This window comes from Telopea speciosissima, chromosome 7 (genome assembly GCF_018873765.1).
Source record: "Telopea speciosissima isolate NSW1024214 ecotype Mountain lineage chromosome 7, Tspe_v1, whole genome shotgun sequence".
Classification (NCBI taxonomy): Eukaryota; Viridiplantae; Streptophyta; class Magnoliopsida; order Proteales; family Proteaceae; genus Telopea; species Telopea speciosissima.
The window spans coordinates 12592481-12614350 of NC_057922.1; the positions used below are offsets into that span (position 1 = coordinate 12592481).

At 39.3% G+C, this 21870-nt stretch overlaps 1 protein-coding gene across 2 annotated transcripts; it reads left to right on the forward strand.

The window, feature by feature from the left end:
* Positions 1-6030: 6030 nt before the first annotated feature.
* On the forward strand, positions 6031-20111 carry LOC122668118 (sucrose-phosphatase 2-like). Of its 2 annotated transcripts, XM_043864691.1 has the most exons (10): positions 6031-6131; positions 6229-6267; positions 6762-6847; positions 6943-7242; positions 7481-7582; positions 7756-7950; positions 8067-8357; positions 8839-9025; positions 19690-19736; positions 19848-20111. In XM_043864691.1, exons 3-10 carry the CDS (start codon positions 6788-6790, stop codon positions 19941-19943), a joined length of 1278 nt encoding a protein of 425 aa, XP_043720626.1. In that variant the 5' UTR covers positions 6031-6131; positions 6229-6267; positions 6762-6787; the 3' UTR covers positions 19944-20111. The 2 variants fall into 2 exon arrangements, with proteins under 2 accessions (XP_043720626.1, XP_043720627.1); XM_043864692.1 differs by lacking the exon at positions 6229-6267 and having other exon boundaries at positions 6037-6131.
* The last annotated feature ends 1759 nt before the right edge of the window (positions 20112-21870 follow it).

The following is a 21870-nucleotide window of genomic DNA, read 5'->3' on the forward strand; positions in this document are numbered from 1 at the left end:
ATACAGTAAAATGAGAAATAACGAAACTTACTCTTAAGAAAGGGACAATGACTCGAGAGTGAGAGGGAGAGAAAGTGGATCTCTCTGTATAGGGTTTGTTTGGGAGAGAGAAAAGGAGAGAGAAAAGCCTTGAGAGTAAAGGAGAATAATATAGAGATGCAATAACCTTTCAGTCCTTGCTTTATTATTGGGTGACTGTGTGGCACCTATCGAACGGGAGAAGCATTTTCACCGTCAATTTGGTATCTAGTGAGACTTATTCAATATACCGTATCAAGCTTGATTCTTACCAAACAATCTGACTTCTTAAATAAATGTTGTATGGTTTAAAAAAACAAAGGGAAAGACCAACTCTTCACATAAGAGGTCATGAGTTGAAACCCCCCTGAGGCCTATCCCCATCCCCTATACCCCCTATCTAATTCCCCAAAAAAAAAATAAATAAATAAAACAGAGCGTAAGGGTCATGCATACACGTGTCATTTTTACATCAGTCTTTCATAACTCAGTGAGTCAACCTATATATTTTTTTGATAAAAGCATTTTATAATCAAAGGAACAATGTTCTAGAAAAGTCAGCATACAACTAAAGAATGATGATACAAGAAGGAAGAGAATCCTGCCATAAACAATTAGCTTGATAAGAGGCTCCTAAGAAAGCCAAGCAGTTTGCTGCAACATTTGCTTCTCTAAGGGAATGGGACAAAATGATCTCGTCAAAAGAGAGAAAGGAATCTACAATCGTTGATGATAGAGTTGATTCTCCACGGGATAACTTGAGAAGAGCCCTTGAGGATGTGCACCACTAGAAGATTATCACTTTCAATAACCAGCTTCGGAATTCTTAGTGAGATGGTTGATTTCATAGCACAGCATATTGCTAAGGCCTCCGCAACTAGTACATAATTCGTTCCAATACCACGAGAGTAACCATAGATGAAGAAAGCATTTGGAGATCTACAGAGCCTGCCAATAATTGCTGGACCTGGATTTCCCCTGCTTGGTCCATCAACATTAAATTTGAAGAACGGGTAAATTGGAGCGATCCATCTGACCAATCTAGTTCTTCTTTGATTGATGCCCTGAAAGTTCTGCATTTGGTCCTTAACATTTGAAGAACGGGTAAATTGGAGCGATCCATCTGACCAATCTAGTTCTTCTTTGATTGATGCCCTGAAAGTTCTGCATTTGGTCCTTAGCATTAACCATAACTCTGAGAATGATTTCCTTGAGATTAAATTGGACTGCCTGAAGATGAGATCCCAATATCCATTCCATATGTGCATTTGGTCCTTAGCATTAACCATACCTCAATCTAGTTGTACTTGTTGTGGTGTTTAGAGATCTTCATTGCATAAATAATCCCTGATCTAATATCTTGGTTTATGAAGAAATTGATCAAGCCCACTTGTTGCCAAATACGTAATCTTAACTGTTGGACACTCAAAAAAAAAGATGAGAAGGAGACTGGGGATGGAGGTGGCAGATGAAGCAAATAGGATTTAACTTATGGCCTCTCAAATTAATAAGATCAGGCACAAAGAGCTTTTTGTGGAGGATTTTCCAAATGAAATGTTGGATTTTCAGGATTGAACTGTAGGTAGGTGCCAAATTTTGAGCCATGGGAAGTTCAGAGTATTGGAAACACCATTATTGGAAATGTTATAAGCCGAGGCTAGGTAAGGGAATATGGGTGACTCAACCTAGACACACGGGTTCTAAGTCCCTCTAACTTTAAGGTACCCTTCACCCATCCATGTAATGGAGGAGGAATAAGCATTTGCTCATTGCCAATGGATCTACTTTTTGAAATCAGCTTGAAAATTTTCAAGAAGTCAGAATTTCTAAAAAAATCTTTTGAGGTAAAAGATCCCACGACGCCAGTGTCCAAGTTCAAAATTGCATGCCCCCACCCAAAACATTGTGGCACTTCCTTTATAAAAAGTCCTAATTAAATATACCTTATTTGATATAATTTCCTCTCTACCCCCTCCTTCACCCGAATTTGCATATGAGCATCAGAGGGAACCCTTGTTACATTAAGGAAAATAATGTTGCTTATAAGGGTGTCAAACGGTCAGTTTGGCCCGGTTTCGGTCTACGAATGAGTGAAACCAAAACGAAACCATTAAAGAACTTCGGTTTTGGTTTATTTTAGTTTTTCAATATCGGGTTGATATCGGTCTAGATCGGTTTATTTTCAAGTTTGAACCACAATGAAATATTACATTCATAACTTACAATAAGGAATGATACGGCGAAAACAATTTAAATCATCTTTCCAAGTCAAACAAGTAAACAACAAGGAATAGGAAAATTGATTTGATGTGTTCATGTTATAATTTGAACAAAGGGAAATAAATTGTAAAAGAAAGATAACTAATATTGAAAATCGAAATCAATGGCTAACTAATCAGTGAAGATAATTAATATTGAAATCATAAAATGATTCCTACTGTCAAATCATTAATTTAAATGTCTAACTAATCTTGTATAGTGAAGCAAGGAAGTTAATGGAAGCATTGCCACAAATCAATTTCTCTATTCATAGCCCCATACTAATTTATAATAACAATTCCCTTTACAAATTCACTAATATTGAAATCAATGGATAATCAATTCACTTATTCATAACCCCACACTCAATATTTTTTTATCAGTTTCATTTGGTTCCGTTCTGATCTAGATATCGATTGGTTCGGTGCAGTTTAGATTTCAATCGATTCCATCATACCCCAGGCCAAAACCAATCTGATAAGGATCAATTTGGTTTGGGCCAGGTTATTTTGGTCAGTTTAGATTGGGTTTATCGGTTTGGGTTAGGTTTCGACACTCTAGCTGCTTAGTTGTGTGGCTCCTCCATCTAGACACAAGAATGCGTGGAATTACCGCCCGGCTCCTCTAGAAATAAAAAACCTCATCGTGTTGATATCCCTATGCACTCTCTCATTGGCCCCCGTGCTAGTACTGGTTGGGGCTACACGACCAAGCAACAATCTCTTGCCCATATATATACATAGAGAAAGGGTTCACTGCTTGGTCACGTGGCTCCTGCACCAATGTAGGGGCCAATAAGGGGACATGCAGGGGCATCCAACAAGAGGGGTGAGGCGATCATTTCACCTCCCCTAGTGCGTGAGGTGCAAGGAAATGCCATCAGTTAGTGTTCTTTTTCCCATGTATATATGGCAAGGTGTTTTCTATTTGGTAGAGGAGGTAACACGGGTAAGAAATACCCAATGAGTGCCCCTTGTCAGTTCAATCAATAGGGGTAGAGAAGTCATTTTCTGGGTGAGAGAGAGAGAGTAGAGTGGGTGTGATATTAGGCCGGGGAGGGTAAAGGCCAAGGGTCTGGAATTGCAAGTGTTAGCTAGACTCTTTGAGAGTTCATGCAAAACTGGTAGCTTCCCATGCGAGTTTTGTGCAGTCTTAAAAATCGGTTACAGCCATTGGATAAACATCTATTGAATCAGATTGGTTTTCCGTTGCATAGAATCTGAGCCTATCAACTCCATTAAGAATAAGAATAGATGTGATACCATATGGACATCAAGTGGAGTGAAAGAAGGAAAAGTAATGTCAGATATTGATGAAAGCCCCAATAAATTAAAAATAGAACAACACATGCACCAATATTTCAAAAGGAAAAAGTTTTCTGTCTGGGAGTGTGACCTATGCCAACGCTCCCATGAGTCTATCTCTCTCCTCTTTATTTGAAAAGACACATCAACCCCTTTGTTTTGAGGAGGAGAGAGATAGACACATAGAAATGCTGGCGTAGGCCACACTCCCGGACAGAAAACCATTTCCCTATTTGAATATAAATTAGACCTTATGAATTGGAGCTCCAACCCTTGAATCAACAACTTGGGACCGGCCATAAATTATCACCATTAAATACATGTGATAAAGGACACAGCCTAGCAAATTTTGAATCTCCTCAATTACTCATTTTTCATATCCATTTCTCCCTTTTTTGGGTACCATATATGACCTGTGATACGACAAGCGTCCACGTTGGGGGGGGGGCACCTGTACCTGCTGCACGTGCACAAGGGTCAATGAGAGTGCACGTATTGGCATCATGAGGGGCAAGGTGATCATTTTTTCCCCTTTAATGCTTGGACGTGGTTGATAGACTCTCCCACAAAGAACTTTTCTCCATAAAACAAATATGAAAGAAGGAAGATAACAATTTCATAGCCTTTACCAAAAATATTTTTAGCCACTTCTTCATTTTGACCTAATTGATGGAACAATTTATCCAATTTCCACCTTACACTTGTCACTATTTCATACCAATGAATCACATAAATTCTCTTTTATCTTTGGGTTTAAGAGTTGACAAAAGGTTCATGTATTAAATTTTCCCCTTCAAAGAGAGGTGTGGAGGTTAGTTGGATTGCAATCTCTCTTATTCAAATATTTTATAAGTATAGGTAATGTTTTTTACGCCATCTCTTACAAATGGCGGAGAAATAATCCATGTAAGTTGATGACTCATGTTTAAAAACTTTTAATTATATTTTAAAGTAATCATGTAACTTTAATTAATTGGGATTACAAGTATACGTCATGTACCCTTCATTCTCTATTTTCATATAAAAAAACAGGGAACAAATTTATTACTAGGACAATGTAAGAAGAAATCTGCACACTACAAGTAGTCTACAACCAATAAGAGGTTGGAAAATGATATCATTTATATGGGGCCTACATTGAGCCTACATAGTTAGAATAAGAGAAAGAAGCGTCAATGTACGTGATCTCATTGTTTATTATGTGAGGTGAATATAAAGGAATTCGTATTAATCTGTTTCCAAAAAAAAAGAAAAAGAGTTCAATGGATGTGGTAGGGCTGCAACATGGTCGGGTTGGGCCGGGCTTTATAGAACCCTAGCCCAACCCTAAGTCCCCTTAGATGGGCCCAAGCCTGACCCGACCCTGACTCAGGGCCAGAAAAATCCAACCCTGACCCGCCCTCAGGGTCGGGTCGGGCCGACCCTAATTGGCCCTGATCATGGGGAGGGAAAAAGAAATGCATGGGTTGGGAAGAACTTATTAATTTTACATAAAATAACAATATAATAAATTATATTATAACGCTTATTATCTTCATATATAGTATATTATATAAAAAAATGTGGGTGAAATTTAAAGTTCATAATGTATAAATTATATCAATATATATTTTATAGTATAATTTAAATCAGGGTCGGGCCGGGCCAGGCCAAGCTTAGCTTGAGGCCTCAACCCTAACCCGACCCGACCCTAACTCAGGGCCAGAAGTTTCTAGCCTTGACCCGCCCTCAGGGCCAAATATCTCAGCCCAGACCCTGTTCGGGCTCAGGGCAGGTTTGAGCCGACAGGGCCAAACTTGCACCCCTAGGATGTGGTATAGTTTCAAACTCACTTTTAATTTTAAAGATTTATTTGGAATCATTCCTTACAATGCAAAAGCAAGGGGAGGACTCGAACTCAAGACCAAGGCTCAAAACCTTCTACAACGAGATTTATTCGAGGTTATTTTGATCTCATTTAATCGACTTCAAACCTCTATGAAATCAAGAGCTTGAGTATTTTTTTTTACCAAAACACCTGAGTTTTAGGATGGAAAGGCCCTTCAAAGGTTATAAGCCAAATTACCGCATACTACCAAACCAATGCGAGACTAATCTCTCCTATCTTTTGCCATGGAGCTCATTCACTGTATCATATACAAACAAATCTCTTTTACTGTTATGGATTGTGATGCATATTATCAAATTCTACTCGCTTAGGTTGGGACAAAACTTTACCAAAGTTTTCGTTTCCCTAAAACACAATACAGCATATGCCTGAACTATTCCGACCCCAAATATATGGTGGGCCCAAATCCGTCGAAGCCCACGTCTCCAGCCGGCAATGGATATGCCATTGGATGATTGGAAGTTCGTTACAGCGACGTGTCAGGCTAGCAACACTCGTTAACGAACACCTCTCGCTTCACAATAGAAAGACGACACGAGTATGGATCCAGTTCTCTGTCTCCTATATCAGCAAATTAACATCTACAGTCCTCAAAGCCCTTTTACAAATTTCTTGATCGACCCAGAAATCCACTCAACCTAGAATTCAATCCTTTGATTCAGGTTTTCGTTGCAGTTCTTCTAAATCTTATTCTACTTTTACCCATCAAATCGGATTGTTTTTTATTATTAATTTGATTGGTTTCTAGTGAAGTTGCAGGTGATTCTGGAAATCAGCTCGTTTGATCTCAACTGTCTGGTAATAATCGAAATGGGTGTTTTTTTCGAATTCTTGCAGTTTCTGTAGTTTTGAATGGATTTGCTTCTGATTTCTGCTTGGTTCATGGTCTATGGTTCGCCTTAATTCTAGTAAATTTGCTGGAAATCCCAAGTTTTAATATTATTTTATTTTCGATTTCCTGCTATCTAGTTTTGGGGTGTTATATGTATTGTGTCTCGCTATTAATGTTCTTCGAACTCTTGCATTTCTTTTGCAAATTTGATTCGATATGGTTCGATTCCTTTCTAGTGAATCTGCATGAAAGCCTAAATATTAGTCTTATTTTATCTTAAACGTTCTTCTGGGTAGTTGTTTCTATCGTGTTTCCTCTTGATTTCATACAGTTTTGTGCATAAGACACCCCCCCCCAACACACACAGTTTTGTGCAGATGGAACAGAGTTCTGGGTCATCTCAGGAGTTTCTTGTGTTAAATTTTATCAAAATTTTGATAGATGTGGTGCTCGTTTGTAGGGTTTAAGTGTGGTGATTGAGCACTTATGGATCGGCTAAATGGTTCTCCACGTCTCATGATAGTTTCTGATCTTGACCATACAATGGTAGGTTATCTTTTGGGACAGTTAAGGTGCATGCAACAATGTAGTCGTACCTCTCGGTGATTTATATTTGACTGTTTTATTGTTTTTATTTGCAGGTGGATCATCATGATCCAGAGAACCTCTCACTGCTTAAGTTTAATGCCTTATGGGAAGCCGATTACCGTCATGATTCACTGCTAGTTTTCTCGACTGGGAGGTCTCCTACACTTTATAAACAGTTGAGGAAAGAGAAGCCCATGTTAACCCCAGATATAACAATAATGTCGGTGGGAACTGAGATAACATATGGTGATTCAATGGTGCCAGATGATGGTTGGGAGCAATTTTTGAATCAGAAATGGGACAAAAACATTGTTGTGGAGGAAGCATCCAAGTTTCCCGAACTCACTTTTCAGGTATTGTTTACATCAGCAAGCTTCTGGGCTAATGATTCTTTTTTGAAGAAATTTCTGCCTAATAATCTATTTTGGGCTATTGATTATTGTATTTATTGACCCTACAAATGAACTCTAGGTTTGCTTCTTCATCAATAATGAAATTGTATTTCTTTTAATTTTTTTTCTGGTGAACAAGTAAAGAATATCTGCTTGTATCTATCAAGAATCTGATTGTAGTTGCTTGAGTCTGATGCAGTCTGACACAGAGCAGCGACCACACAAGGTGAGCTTTTATGTAGAGAAGGGTAAAGCCCAGGAGGTGATGAAGGCTCTTTCAGAGAGGCTGAAGAAACATGGGGTAAGAATGAATAGTTATAATCTATTATTGTGTAAAAGGATGTTCAACAGTTAACTTTTCAGTTTTCTAAAATTCATCTGAATATCTTCTACATCATAAATTTAAAACCTTATCCTTCGGAGCTGCCTCTAATGGGTTCATATTTCAAATTTTTTTTGCTTTCTTTGGGCCAGTTAGATGTAAAAATAATTTACAGTGGTGGGATGGATCTTGATATTTTACCACAAGGTGCTGGCAAAGGACAAGCTCTTGCATATTTACTTAAGAAGTTCAAGGCTGAAGGCAAGCCACCGAAAAACACTCTTGCATGTGGTGATTCTGGTAATGATGCCGAGCTTTTCAGCATCCCAGATGTACATGGTGTAATGGTTGGTGGTCTTTCTTCCCGAAGAATCACTTAAATATACTAATTGTTCTTTCTCTCACTTTTAAACCACTGGTGTATACTTATAACCTTTATGTCACACTCCTGTGCCATATGCAGGTTGCAAATGCCATGGAAGAACTATTACATTGGCATGCTGAAAATGCTAAGAACAACCCCCATATAATTCATGCTACTGAAAGGTGTGCAGGAGGGATCATAGAAGCAATTGGTCATTTTAAGCTAGGTCCAAGTGTATCTCCAAGAGATGTTAAAGATTTCTCAGAGTGCAAAGTGGAACATTTCCATCCTGGTCATGAAGTGGTGAAGTTTTACTTGTGCTATGAGAGATGGCGGCGTGGAGAAGTTGAGAATTCGCAGCATTTTTTACAGAACTTGAAAGCAGTCTTTGTATGTCTGATGTTGATTCTTTCCCACTCCAACAATTTCCTTTTATTTGATTAATTGATTGATTGCATTTATTTCACTGTTATGTTAACTTCAAAGGATTGTTTTGGCTTAGTATTCCCTGTCTATTGCAATATGAATTCAAGGGTGTCCAACAATTAATCAGTCATGATAACTGTTTGATTGCAACTTACAGTAGTACAAAAGAAAAAAAGAGGGAACAGGAGAGACAGAATAAATCAATCATTTGAAGCTAACCGCTTTTTGAAATAATCATGCATGAGATTTGAGTACCGGGTTCTTTGGATTTTATGAAAATTGGTTAAGCAAATCAACTTAAGTTTAAGCATTGATATCTAATAGTTGAGCTTTGAGCACTCTAATCTACTTTTACACCCTGTTTTGATAATGATTATCCACCTTTTTTTTTGGGGTTATAGAACAGTAACTGATTTTAATTGCTTATTCTTTTTTCTCCGTCCAGTATCCATCTGGAATCCTTGTCCATCCTTCTGGAGTTGAGTGCTCTCTTCATAGCTGCATAGATGCAATGGGAAGTTGTTATGGAGACAAACAAGGAAAACAATTCCGGATATGGACTGATAGAGTTTCATGTGCACAGATTGGTTCAGACATATGGCTCGTTAAGTTTGATAAGTGGGAACTCTCTGGTGAGTGCTACTTACTTAATGAGGTGGATTTTATCTTTATCTGTTTCATCATTTTTTAAGCATTTGATTAAAAGTGAGTCATTGCTATGCTGTATAATATTTTTTTCTATGAGTGACTATACAGCACTACTCAAGTAAAGATTATCCCAACCACTTAGGTTAAGCAACAAGTGATTTTTGTGGGGTATGAAACAACTTATTGATCTTCTTAAGGCTCTGTTACCCAGATTTGTGTCCCAACCTTGCAGGAATTGTGTGTCCACATTTACGGTCACTGATTTGGCCATGGGAGTAGGATGGACTCTCGGGTGATTCCTCCCTGCCAAGCCTCATCATTTGTTATTAGGGAGAGAGAAGTAAAGAGGAAGGGGGGGAGGGAGGGAGGGGAAAGGGGCATACCTGTTGCCAACCTCTTATTTTCTCCTTCTGTTCAACTCTGCCTCTGCTCTTGCTCTCCCCTCTTCTCTCTCAGGTCTTTAACTAATTGTTTAGCACAGGGGGTATGCTGACCTATGGTCTAAAGCCAATGCTATGGGCCCTGAATAAATAATTTTATAAAATTATTTTCAATATAAATAGCTAATAATATACTTAAAAAAACTGCTTGTCCCTGAGCTTCAAATCCTGTTTCTTAGGATTTGTTGAGTCCGATCGACGCCCCAATGTGTTGGATTTAGGCACCTGCACCCACATCTTGGTAACATATGGGCCAGGCTGGCTGAACCTGCTGTGTCTACATTACGTGCCTGAGCAAGTATTGTCCCAAATTGACCTCAGGTTACTTGGCCAAAACTGCACTCCTAACCAAAATTTCCTTTACCTGGTCCCATTTTCAGAATACTTATGCAGCCTTGTGGGAGAATAATAGATGTTCCAATGCTTCAAAGCACCAGTAACCAGTTGGATCCACATGCTGAATAACTTAACTCAAAAAATCCTACCCAACTAAATGGGGTTGGCTACAGGAAACCTGTTTCGTCATTCAACTCTATGGTCATATTTGTTGTTGACCGAAAAGCATTATGATGGGGTTCAAAATCACCTAAGGCTTAGGAATTCAGAAATCCCTTAGAAAACCTGAATATCAGGGATTAGGAACGAGAAACCAGCAAACAGAGAAGTCTCAAAATTACAGTTAAACAGGTCCCAAAAAACTGGTCGAGTGACCTAATGGGTATGTAGAATAACTTATTGTTAACAAAATAGGTTTGTGGAATAATGCTTGAATGATCAATGAGATCAGTCAAGCTCTCTATTTATAATAATAATAAAAGAGATTACAAGGGGAAACACTATTTATGACACTGTTCACGTGAACAGTGCACAGTCCTAATTACATTTCTACCCTTGCTCATAAATACATAAATAAAAAATAAATAAAACACCCAAAAGACCAGAATACCATGGGGGTATTCTGGTGTACATAATTTAACACTCCCCCTCAAGTTGGTGCAAATATATCAATCATGCCCAACTTGACTAGAATGGGATGGAACAATTTCCCAGATAATCCCTTAGTGAAGATATCAGCAACCTGATCAGCAGACTTCACAAAGGGAACACAAATCAACCCTTCTTCCAGCTTTTCCTTGATGAAATGTCTGTCCACTTCAACATGTTTAGTGCGATAATGCTGTACCGGGTTGTGTGCAATGCTGATTGCAGCTTTGTTATCACAGTAGAACATCATGGGAAGATGAACAGGAACACCAAGATCTTGTAGCAAGCTTTTCAACCAAAGTAACTCACAAATGCCTTGTGCCATAGCTAGCCCGAAACTCGGCTTCAGCACTAGAACGAGCCACCACATTTTGCTTCTTGCTACGCCAAGTGACCAAATTGCCACCTACAAAAGAACAAGACCTAGAGATAGACTTCCGATCTGCAGAACCAGCCCGTCAAGATCGGTATACGCCTCTACCCGTAGGTTACCATTAGGAGACAGAAGAATGCCTTTTCCAGGAGCTGACTTCAAGTAGTGGAGAATCTGAAGAACAGCCTCCATATGAGAAGAATAGGGATCATGCATGAATTGACTCACAGTACTCACAGCAACAGCAATATCTGGACGAGTCTGTGAGAGATAAATTAGCTTTCCCACTAGGCGTTGGTACCGGCCTTTATCAACAGGTTCACCTTCCTTTTCTTTGAGACGAACAGTAGTCTCCATAGGAGTATCTGAAGGGTGACATCCTAACAGACCAGTTTCAGCCAACAAGTCTAGGACATACTTCCTTTGGGAGAGAAAGATGCCTTTAGAAGATCTGGGAACCTCAATCCCAAGAAAGTACCGTAGCGGCCCTAGATCTTTAATCTCGAATTCCTGCCCAAGAAACCTCTTCAACCGGCTGATCTCATCCCCATCACTGCCTGTAACCACAATGTCATCTACATACACTATAAGAACAGTGAGCTTCTCACCAGCCCTCTTTATAAAGAGAGTATGATCAGCATTACTTTGCTTGTAGCCAACAGATGTCATTGCCTTGTGGAACCGACCAAACCATGCTCGAGGTGATTGCTTCACCCATACAATGCTCGCTTCAATTTGCACACCTTGCCTTCATTATTGTCGGAAGAAAAACCTGGTGGAATATCCATGTATACCTCCTCACAAAGTTCCCCATTTAGGAAGGCATTCTTCACATCCAACGTTGGAGATCCCATCCAAGATTAATCGCACATGATAGTAAAACCCGAATCGTATTCAATTTTGCAACGGGGCAAAAGTCTCCCGATAGTCAATCCCATATGTTTGGGTGAAGCCCTTTGCAACCAAACTGCCTTATACCGATCCACGGACCCATCAATCTTTTGTTTGACCACAAACACCCACTTACATCCCACTGGTTTTTTTCCTGGAGGGAGGGTTACAAGATCCCAAGTGTTGTTTTTTTCTAAAGCTCTAATTTCTTCCAATATAGCTGCCTTCCACTTTCCATTTGTATATGCTTCCTGCCAGTTTTTAGGAATAGGAACAGAAGAAAGAGAGGACACAAATGCACAAAAAGATGGAGAAAGAGAACTATAAGAAACAAAGCGAGAAATGGGATGCAGGGTGCAAGTCCTAGTACCTTTTCGATGAGCAATAGGTAGATCGGAAGGAGAGGTCTCACCACAAGGAGGAGGAGGATCTGACTCCTGGGTTGGCAATTGGATAGGTATTGGTGCCATAGTGGATTGATGCTACCCTCTGATGGTGTGTCTCTTGTAGGTGATGATATTAGAGTTGTCAATTTTCTTCTGAAATTCACTGATGGTTCTCTGGATTGGAGTCAACTCCCCCTGACAATGATCATTACTACCATTATTTCCTACATACTCCCCCTGTAAAGGAGTCCCTACAGATGAAGGGACAGCAGCCAAAGGAGGCTGGACAACAGCGGTAGGAGGCTGGGCAGCAGTGGTAGGAGGCTGGGCAGCAGCCAAAGGAGGAATTTCAAGGGGAGGAAACACAAGCACATCTTCATTGGAACCAGAATTCTCCCCCTGAAGATGTGTAGACTGATAATAGGCAAGACTTTCATGAAAGACCACATCCATATTGACTAAAGTACGACGAGAAGGAGGGTGGTAACACTTATAACCTTTCTGGGTTGGAGAATAACCCAAAAAAATACACCTTAACCCACGAGGATCAAATTTGCCATGAGGTTTAGTGTCTCTGGCATAATACACACAACCGAAAACTTTGGGAGGAACCACAAAGGTGGAATTCCCATGTAAATTATCGGCCGGACTGTGGGAGTCAAGAACACGGGAAGGCAACCAATTAATAAGATAGGTTGCAGTAAAAATAGCATCCCCCTAATATTGAGAGGGAACATGGCGCGAAAACATCAACACCCTGGCCACTTCCAACAAGTGTCGGTTCTTCCTTTCAGCTACACCATTTTGGGTTGGGTTATCAACACAACTTGTCTGATGAACAATCCCATTATCAGCCAGGTATTTCTGAAATTGAGTCTCTGTATACTCAGTCCCATTATCACTTCTCAAGACTTTGAGAGTAGCATTGAACTGAGTTTTGACCATGTTATGGAAATACTGAAAACAAGAAAAAACTTGACTTTTGGTGTGTAAAAGATAAACCCATGTGTGTCTAGAATGACAATCAATAAAAGAGACAAACCAACGGTGACCAGAAACCGAAGTCTTACGACTGGGGCCCCAAACATCATAATGTACTAAGTGAAAAAGCGAAGAACTCCTTTTATTAGAAATAGAATAAGTTGAACGTGTCTGTTTGGCCAGAACACAAGCCTCACAAAAGAAATCGGTCTTATCACAATGTTTGACCAAAGTAGGAAATAAAGATGTTAAGATGCTTAAGGGGGGGTGACCTAATCTAGAGTGCCACTGATAAATTTCAGAAGATACTAAGGAATTCTGATGTAGTGGTAGTAATGGAGGTGGAGTGAGACGTCCATCGTCAAGCAAGTATAGGCCACCATGCACTTTACCCAATCCAATCGTCTTCCCAGAGTCCAGATCCTGAAAAACACAATGGGAAGGAAAAAAAGTTACTTTGCAGTTAAGATCATGAGTTATACTACTAATAGAAAGAAGGTTAGTAGTAAAATTTGGAATATGTAAAACATTGGACAAAGGAAGGGAAGGAGTGCAGTTAATGATTCCTTTTTCAGAAATGGAGGAAAGGGAACCATCAGCCACCTTGACTTTGTCTTTCCCAGAGGTAGGAGAATAACGATGGAAGAGGCTAGAGGACCCGGTCATGTGATCTGTAGCTCCAGAATCAATGATCCAAGGATGGGAAGCTACAGAGGCACAATGACCACCAAACGAAATACCTGACCGAGCAAAGTGTGAACCTGAAGGAGTAGACGAAGTGGCAGTAGCAGTGGAAGACTTTAGCACATGTAGGAATGCCTGTAAATCCTCCTGAGATAGGCCAGTGTCAGTAGTAGGGGCTGCAGTGACAGACTCAGAGTGATTGGCCTTGGTTTTTGGTTTTCGCTTGGCAGCCCGTTTAGCCTCAAAGTCAGCAGGCTTCCCATGAAGTTTCCAACATTTGTCCTTGGTGTGATAAGGCTTATGAGAATGCTCACAAGTAATAGTGTCAATAGTAGTACCACCCACAGAGAGAGTGCCAACTGGTGTAGAAGGAGCCGGTACAGTAGTCTGAAGGGCTGATCTGTCAGGGACAGCAGGATGCAACATAGCAGCTCGGCGATTTTCTTCAGAGGAGACTAAGGCATAAGATTGCTCAAGTTTGGGAAAAGGGGAATGGCCCAACACTTGAACACGAATTGGGTCATACTCAACATTCAACCTAGCCAAGAAGTCAGACCCTGATTTTATCCACATGTTTCTTATAGGCAGCCAGATTAGTAGCATTATCAGGTTGGTAATCAGAGAAGTGGTCCAACTGTTGCCAAAGGTTGCGCAGAGTAGCATAATATTTAGAGACTGTTAAGTCCCCCTAAGTAGTATGAAGAACCTTCTTCCTGAGTTCATAGACCTGTGCATCATTACCAAACTGTCCGTACGTTTCCTTACAGGCTGACCAAACCTGAGAAGCTGTATCAAAAAGGAGGAACCCATGTGCAATGTCCGAAGTCATAGAACCAATCAAATAAGACATGAGAACACCATTGTTGGCAAGCCAGCGAGTCAGGGCAGCACCTGGGGCAGCAGGCATGGGAACAATGCAATCAATGTGGCCAGTGAGACCACGGCCAGCAATAGCAAAAGAGGCTGACCGAGACCACAATAGGTAGGTTGCTGCCATCAAGTTTGATGGGATTGGGCTGAAAAGTATGATAATCTGATTTTTCATGTCCAGGTTGATTAGAAGTTGCAGTGGAATCAGCAGAATCACCCATAGTTGCAACAAGGCTGTGGAGAATGAAAAACGAGCAATTGCACCAAACCAAGAGCTGAAATCAAGGTCGAGTGGGCCAATATGAAGGGCAAAATAGCTCCCAAAAAATCAGCAGCAACAGAGAGATCCCTTCCACAGAGATCGACAATGTCAGGGTTTTGGAAGAGAACCCGAAATTGGAGATCGATGTGGTGATGGGGATCCAAAAAAAAATTGACGAAGAAGCTTGATTGAATCTGTCCAAGAACCTATAGAGGATGTCCTTGATGAAGAGAAGAAGTTCCAATAAAAAAACAGGAGCAAACAGCCCAATTCCCAAAAATCGATAATGATCAGGGTTTTAGAAAACCCTAAAAAAGAGGAATCGATTGGGAGAAGGGGTCTTCAACAACCAAAAAAGGCTTGAGGGCAGCCGGTCTAGATCGCAGATGAGTGTCCAATATGTAGAAAACCAGCCTTGATCAATGGTAGTGGCTAGGGCTTCAAAATTCTGGAAACTCCAAAAATCGCAGACAGGAACCAGCAGCAATCGAACCAAATAAATTATCTCATAAAGGGGAAAAACAGAGGTGGGCATAGGGCAGCAACTAGATCATATGATCACCTCTGTAGTGCTGCCCTTAGGAAGGGAGGAGAAGCAAAGGGGAAAAAAGGAGAGAAAAGAAGGGGAAAAAAGGAGAGAAGGGGAGGAAAGAAAAAACGATAGGAAGGGGGTGGGTTTTGAAAACTTAGATCAGAGAAATTTTGGCTCTGATACCATGTTAATAAAACAGGTTTGTGGAATAATGCTTGAATGATCAATGAGATTAGTCAAGCTCTCTATTTATGATAATAATAAAAGAGATTACAAAGGGAAACACTATTCACGTGATCAGTGTCACAGCCCTAATTACATTTCTACCCTTGCTCATAAATACATAAATAAATAAAAAATAAAACACCCAAAAGACCAGAATACCCCCATGGTATTCTGGTGTACATAATTTAATACTTATCAAATCTTGAAGGGACTCCAAGGTCTGGATTCAGAGAGTTAGAATTTTCCTTACTAAGTAGGAAACTGAAATTTGAGGGGAAACAGTGAAATCGATAATAGGAAATTTTGGAATTCAAAACCGTAGTCTATATTGATGTTATTAAATGAATTAACAAAAAATTGAAGCCTTGACCATGTTCAGAAATCAGAACTGAAAAATCAGATCTGAAATCAGAGATTTCGGAAATCCAAGTTGAAATAGGATACTAGAACTCAATAGAAAAGATTGAATTTTGAAAACTGTTTCTGAAATCCGAACTTGGTATTGATAAACAAGGTTGAAACTGAAGATCAAGAGCAAGGCATAGTTAAACAGATTACTAAATAATCAAGCTACAGAATTAAGAAAGCGAAAAGTATGCACAGGTTAAAGAGAGAGTGCAGAAACTGACCTGTAGTCAATTATGGAGAAGGGGAGAAAATAAGATATATATATATATATATATATATATATATATATATATATATAATCAAGAATCCACCTGTTGGGAACCGGAATCCACCAGAACCCCCTTGCTAATTGCATAGCAGAGAAGAACACTCAGAATCCACCGAGCCACCTGAGAATCCACCAAGCAAAGGTCTGAAATCTACAGACTGGAAAACTTCAAGCTTTTTGTTTTTTCATTAAAACAAAGCATATGGAGGCTGTTCAGCCTTTACAAGTTTACATAAAAGAAAAAAGAAGTCAAATTCTTAGTGTATAATAAAAACAAAAACCGATTGAAAAAGGAACCTTCCATACGCAGGTGCTTTGGAAGGAATCCTAGGCTGACTCAAAAACTGACCTTATTTCCTCCAGCCCATGGCTGTGATTGGAGTATCCTAATGCAACAAAATACTGAATAAAATAAAGAAAAAACTCCTAAAATCTAGCCCACTATATGGAGAAGCTTGGGTTAATCAAAACTTGAACCCTGGGTCAAGTTTAGACCAAAAACTGAACCAAACCAAAGCTGCTGGCCATCTTTCTCTTCTTTCTATTGCTGGAAATCTGCATCACATCATGTCTGTTTCCAATACTTCTCTCAAGGTGATTTTTGAGCAACCCCTTGTTCTTTTAATTCCTCTAAGCTGCACTATATCACTCCTTAGCAATGCATTGAAAGGCCTTTGTTGTACATTCGCAGACCACTTCAAATGGCTCTCCCTCAACTTATCACTTAAGTGGATCCACTCCAAAGTTACTAGCTTCTGCTATTTGCTTTCTCCAATATCCACTCCATATCACTATATTCTGTATTGGGAGCCTTTGGGTTGGTTGAGGTTTCTCTTGTTCTCTGGTAGATGCGCCCCCCCCCCCTCCCTCCCAAAAAAAAAAAAAAAAGCAATCTAGATTGGATTATATGTTTCCCGCAGTTTCATCATCATTCTCTAGTCTGTATTCCCTTGTATAAATTTATAAGCTTATTTTACTATCACTCATCCTGATGATTCTGTTGACGGAACTTGCTTATCTAGAAGTGAAGGATCCATATTTATAGTAACTGCTCTTCTGAATGTTTTCCTTGAACAAATCGGATTCTCTGATGATTCTTCCTGAGCCACCTCTTGCTCAAAATTGTCGATTAATTTGTATGACCATTGAGGAACCCTTTTACGGATTTCTTTTATTCCAATAGATTTTTTTAATTCCTTGATTTTTTGGATAAATTCTAACAGCATCAAATAAAAATCTAAAAGAATTCCCTTAATAGAATTTCTACCCTCAACCATCAAGGCCTAACTCTCACGGACAGAAAAGAAATTGCTCAAGCTTTCCAGGCCCACTTCCAGAGCATATATACCTCATCTCATGCCTCCATCGATGATGAATATTTTGTCCCCATTCGAGGTCGGGTTTCAGTCATATTTATCCAGAAGTGAATGATCCATATTTTATCCAGAAGAGAATTATTCATATTTATCCAGAAGTGAACTAATCAAAATAGTACTCAAAGTTGAACTTGCTTCTAAACATCATTTTGAAGCAGAGAAATTAATTCATGCCATCCATTTACTGTATGATTAAATTACCCCTCTTTGTATTATGTTCCTCCAGAGCTGGGATAATTCCCCTTATTTTAGGTTTAACAGATAAGCTCTCCTATATATATATATATATATATATATATATATATATATATATATATTTTATTTTTATTTTTTTTCAATTTCCCCTCTTTTAGGTTTTGTTTTAAGAATGGAGAGCCAGGTTTCTTGATGTTTAATCTTTGACTATCAAAGCACCTTGGTTGCCTAGTCTGGATGTGGTCTCTCTATCCACGTGGAATATTTTCCACAGGTTTTGTTCATTACCTCATGAGAATAGTATATGCCCTTCAAAAATAAATAAACAAATAACGTTTAATATTGGTGTCATAATGGGTTTATGACAGTTCAGACACGTAATAGGACAGTATTTACCCTGACTGACGTATATGTTAAAACTTTAAATGGAAGGATATTCTAGTAAATTGACTTTCTCCTCCTATTTACCCTTACTAACATATATGTTAGAACTTCAACAGAATGTAACCTGACTTTCTCCTCCTCCTTCAATACCTCTCCCACTCTGTCTACAACTAAGTCCGATTCTTCTCTCACATCGACAACATTGGCCAGCAATCTCTCTCCTTTCTCTCTCTTAAACAATTCCAGCTGATGATCTCTCCTTTGACCAAATGAAGGTTGGTGTGAAATGAACAGTTTTGATCTGTTTGTGACATGAAACACTTCCACATCACAAAAACCTGTGAGACCAAACACGATCCAATAAACAAATAGGAAGACGAATGAGAGAAAAAAAATAAAGTGAGAAGATCTATTCAAAAATTCTGGAAGGCAATTTTCTAACCTGCATACTTTAGATAATTGATGGACAAGCATTTGTCTTCAACCTTGAATACCGTCACTGATTTTCTGTATGACATGTTAGATTTCATTAATTCATTCTATATGTTGATTGATGGAAGACCCCAGAATATCGATTGGCATTTGGTCCAGAGTTTGTATTTAAAATGGATGCAGGAGAAAATCTACTAACAGGAAGACTAGAAGAAAATAAGAAGTACAATTTGTAAGAGGTTTATATCTAGATAAGAGTGTCACAAAAGTGTTCCAGTAATTCTTGAACATGGTTACACTTTTGGGCCGAGGCTTTTGCAGTGGTAGACTTACTAGATTGTCACTATCAAACAATAGATATGGCAATCACAAGCTGAGGGTGCTCTGAATGATTCTTGTGTTTCATTGGATTTGCCTGGCTATATCTAGTAGGATGGCTAGCTACTGTTCAAAAGGATCATGTTCAAAGTATCTCTCCTGATTTTGTTTTGTAGACATTCTGAATTTCTGATTGCTCCAGTGGAGAAACTCTTTCTGGTTCACTGTGAACCATTCTTATTTTTCATTGGGAAAGATAACAAGAGGGGATTTAACCTGGTCATGGTGTCATTATAAACCAACCAATAAATCCCTTGTTCATTTCAGGTTTCCATAGATGTCATTTAGTTTTTGCAATCTTTTCACACTACTAATGGCTCTACCCCAACCCCACCCACCCCCCCAAAAAAAAATGTTGTGTTAAGGAATTTTTATGGCTGAAACCAAATAGCTAGGATGGTGATGAGGTTATTACTATTCATCTAGATATTATATATACCTTTAAGGGCCTTGTGAACTTTTTTTTGATCTTCTGTCATCATTGTGGTATGCGACTCTTAATTTTGGGTGTACCGTGTAATAGTCAGGATTGTTTGGTTTGTGCCCCTTCTGACTTTAGCTGTACTTGCTGGGTTGTAGATGAAAAACGGCAAGGTTGTTTGAGCACAGTTTTGTTAAGTACGAAGGTAAGATTTTAATAAGAGACTTGCCTTTGTATATTAAGCCCTTCGCGCTTTTTCATAAACCTAGAAATCTACTTTGATTTTTAGTGTTGACCGATTTATTGGTGTGTACAGGGTAGTACATCATCAGAAGGCCCTATTTGGATGCATGTGCATCAGACGTGGTCGGACGGATCAGGTTTAAAAGATCAAACAGGCTGGCTTTTCTAGATTAGGCCTCTATTAATATGTCATTCTACTTGTTTTAATTAACAATCCTCCATTTCCATTGGGTCATGCATGTAATGTCTAGTATAACAATTTTCACTTTCATTTCTCAGCAATACTCGAGGGCTGTTAATTAATTTTTAATTGAAGAAAATTTACCAGTTTCCTTGCCTGACATACACTTTGAGGACCTAGCTATGCAACCAACGGGTCAAAATTGCGATTTAGCTAAGTCTTAGAAGATTGACAGGGATATCTGGAAAAGTCAATGAATGCTGACAATGCCCATTTTGTGTGTTCTGGTTCCTGTTTCAGCATGATTTCCCGTTTATGTTTCCTCTCTCTCTCTCTCTCTCAAACCGGTGAATAATTGGCACTGCTTTCAGGTTCCTATCTCAGCTAGACTGCCTTGTTCTGTCTCATTTATGGCACTTTTGGATGGCATGAAGTTGATGGGGGTGGGAAGGAAGAGTAGGGGAAACCTGACAAGATTTCCAGGGATTTACAAAACAAGGACTTTTTGGTTGCGTGGGGTGGGATATCTTGGTGGTTTATAAGATACTCCTGTTGGGTGTTGTTGCACTCCATCCTCTCAAAATTCTGATTAACATCCATAAGATTTCCTTCGAGTTCATGCGGGAAAATTGCATTCTTGTTCAAGGGGACTGCCGTCTCTGAAAGTTGATTTGTCGCTCAAATAGATCGTTGCAACTCACCTGATCTTTGAATCTGGTCGTGAGAGATATTCATAGCTGGATCTCCCTCCCCCCCCCCCCCCCCTTTCTCTTCTCAAACTAAGCTAGGTCTCTATAATCGATTACTGGAGTGAGGTTCAGAACTCTCCGATTTGAGTCTCTACTCATATCTTTTTCTCCCTCAAATACCCCAATCAGGGAACCCATTAAAGATTTGGGCAATATGGATTCATTGATGGTGTCTCTCATCTCCCCAACCGATAATGAGATTGCAACTGATCTATTTTGTTACAAACCATACTCGGAAACAGGTATGACATGATATGTTGCCATAGAGTTTAAAACTGACTTGACCAGCACTGTTCTTCATGCCCGTGAGAGGAGTTTGGCTTTCCAGTCAGTAATTCTTCTGGTCAATCTCTCGAGGATTGATTTGAGGGCCTTTGGAGATGAAAAGATTCAACTCCATATACTCGGTATCACTAGCCATGTGATTAACAAGAAGCATTTTTGACATCCTTTTCCTTAGTGACCTAGGACAGTGTTAGCTTAAAAAAGGGGTGTAACCTCTGGAGCTGATCTAGCGACCTTAATACCTTTAAACATATTGACATAATGCTTCACATGATCCCAACAAGATTGAAAGAAAAACACAGAAAACCCCTCATAACCAGGAGCTTTGAAAGGATTGGAGATAACAACATCATCCTCATCACTAATAACTGGTTAAAACAGAGTTTCCATCGCATAAGATCTTCATGGCAGCATTTTTTGGGTTAAACACTAAAGATTGATCAAGGTTGGGGCTATCTTCCACCGAAATTGTTGTTCGACACAAGAATTAATCTCATTGGAAGCACCAAGGGCTTCTAAGCTCATTAACAATCCCTATCGTTTTTATGACATGATCATAAATTGGTGTTCTTGCCGTATAGCCATCCTAGTATTTATGAGATCCTTCATGAGATCATATTTTCTATTACTTCTCATGAAATTCTCTGAAGCAAAGATTTGTCACAAGTAGTTAAATGCTCATGTTGCCTTTGGAGAGATCAATAGAAAGCTCAAGAGAGTAGGAAATAATATAAAGACCATAGTCATTCACTGTTTGTCTTGCCAAGTAATTCTATAAAAACAGAAATCATGTTCAGCCTGAGTGGCATTACGTACAAGAAATTAAAAGGAGGTTAATTATCTTCATCAATAATTTTTTATCAGCTTTTGATCAGCCCTCA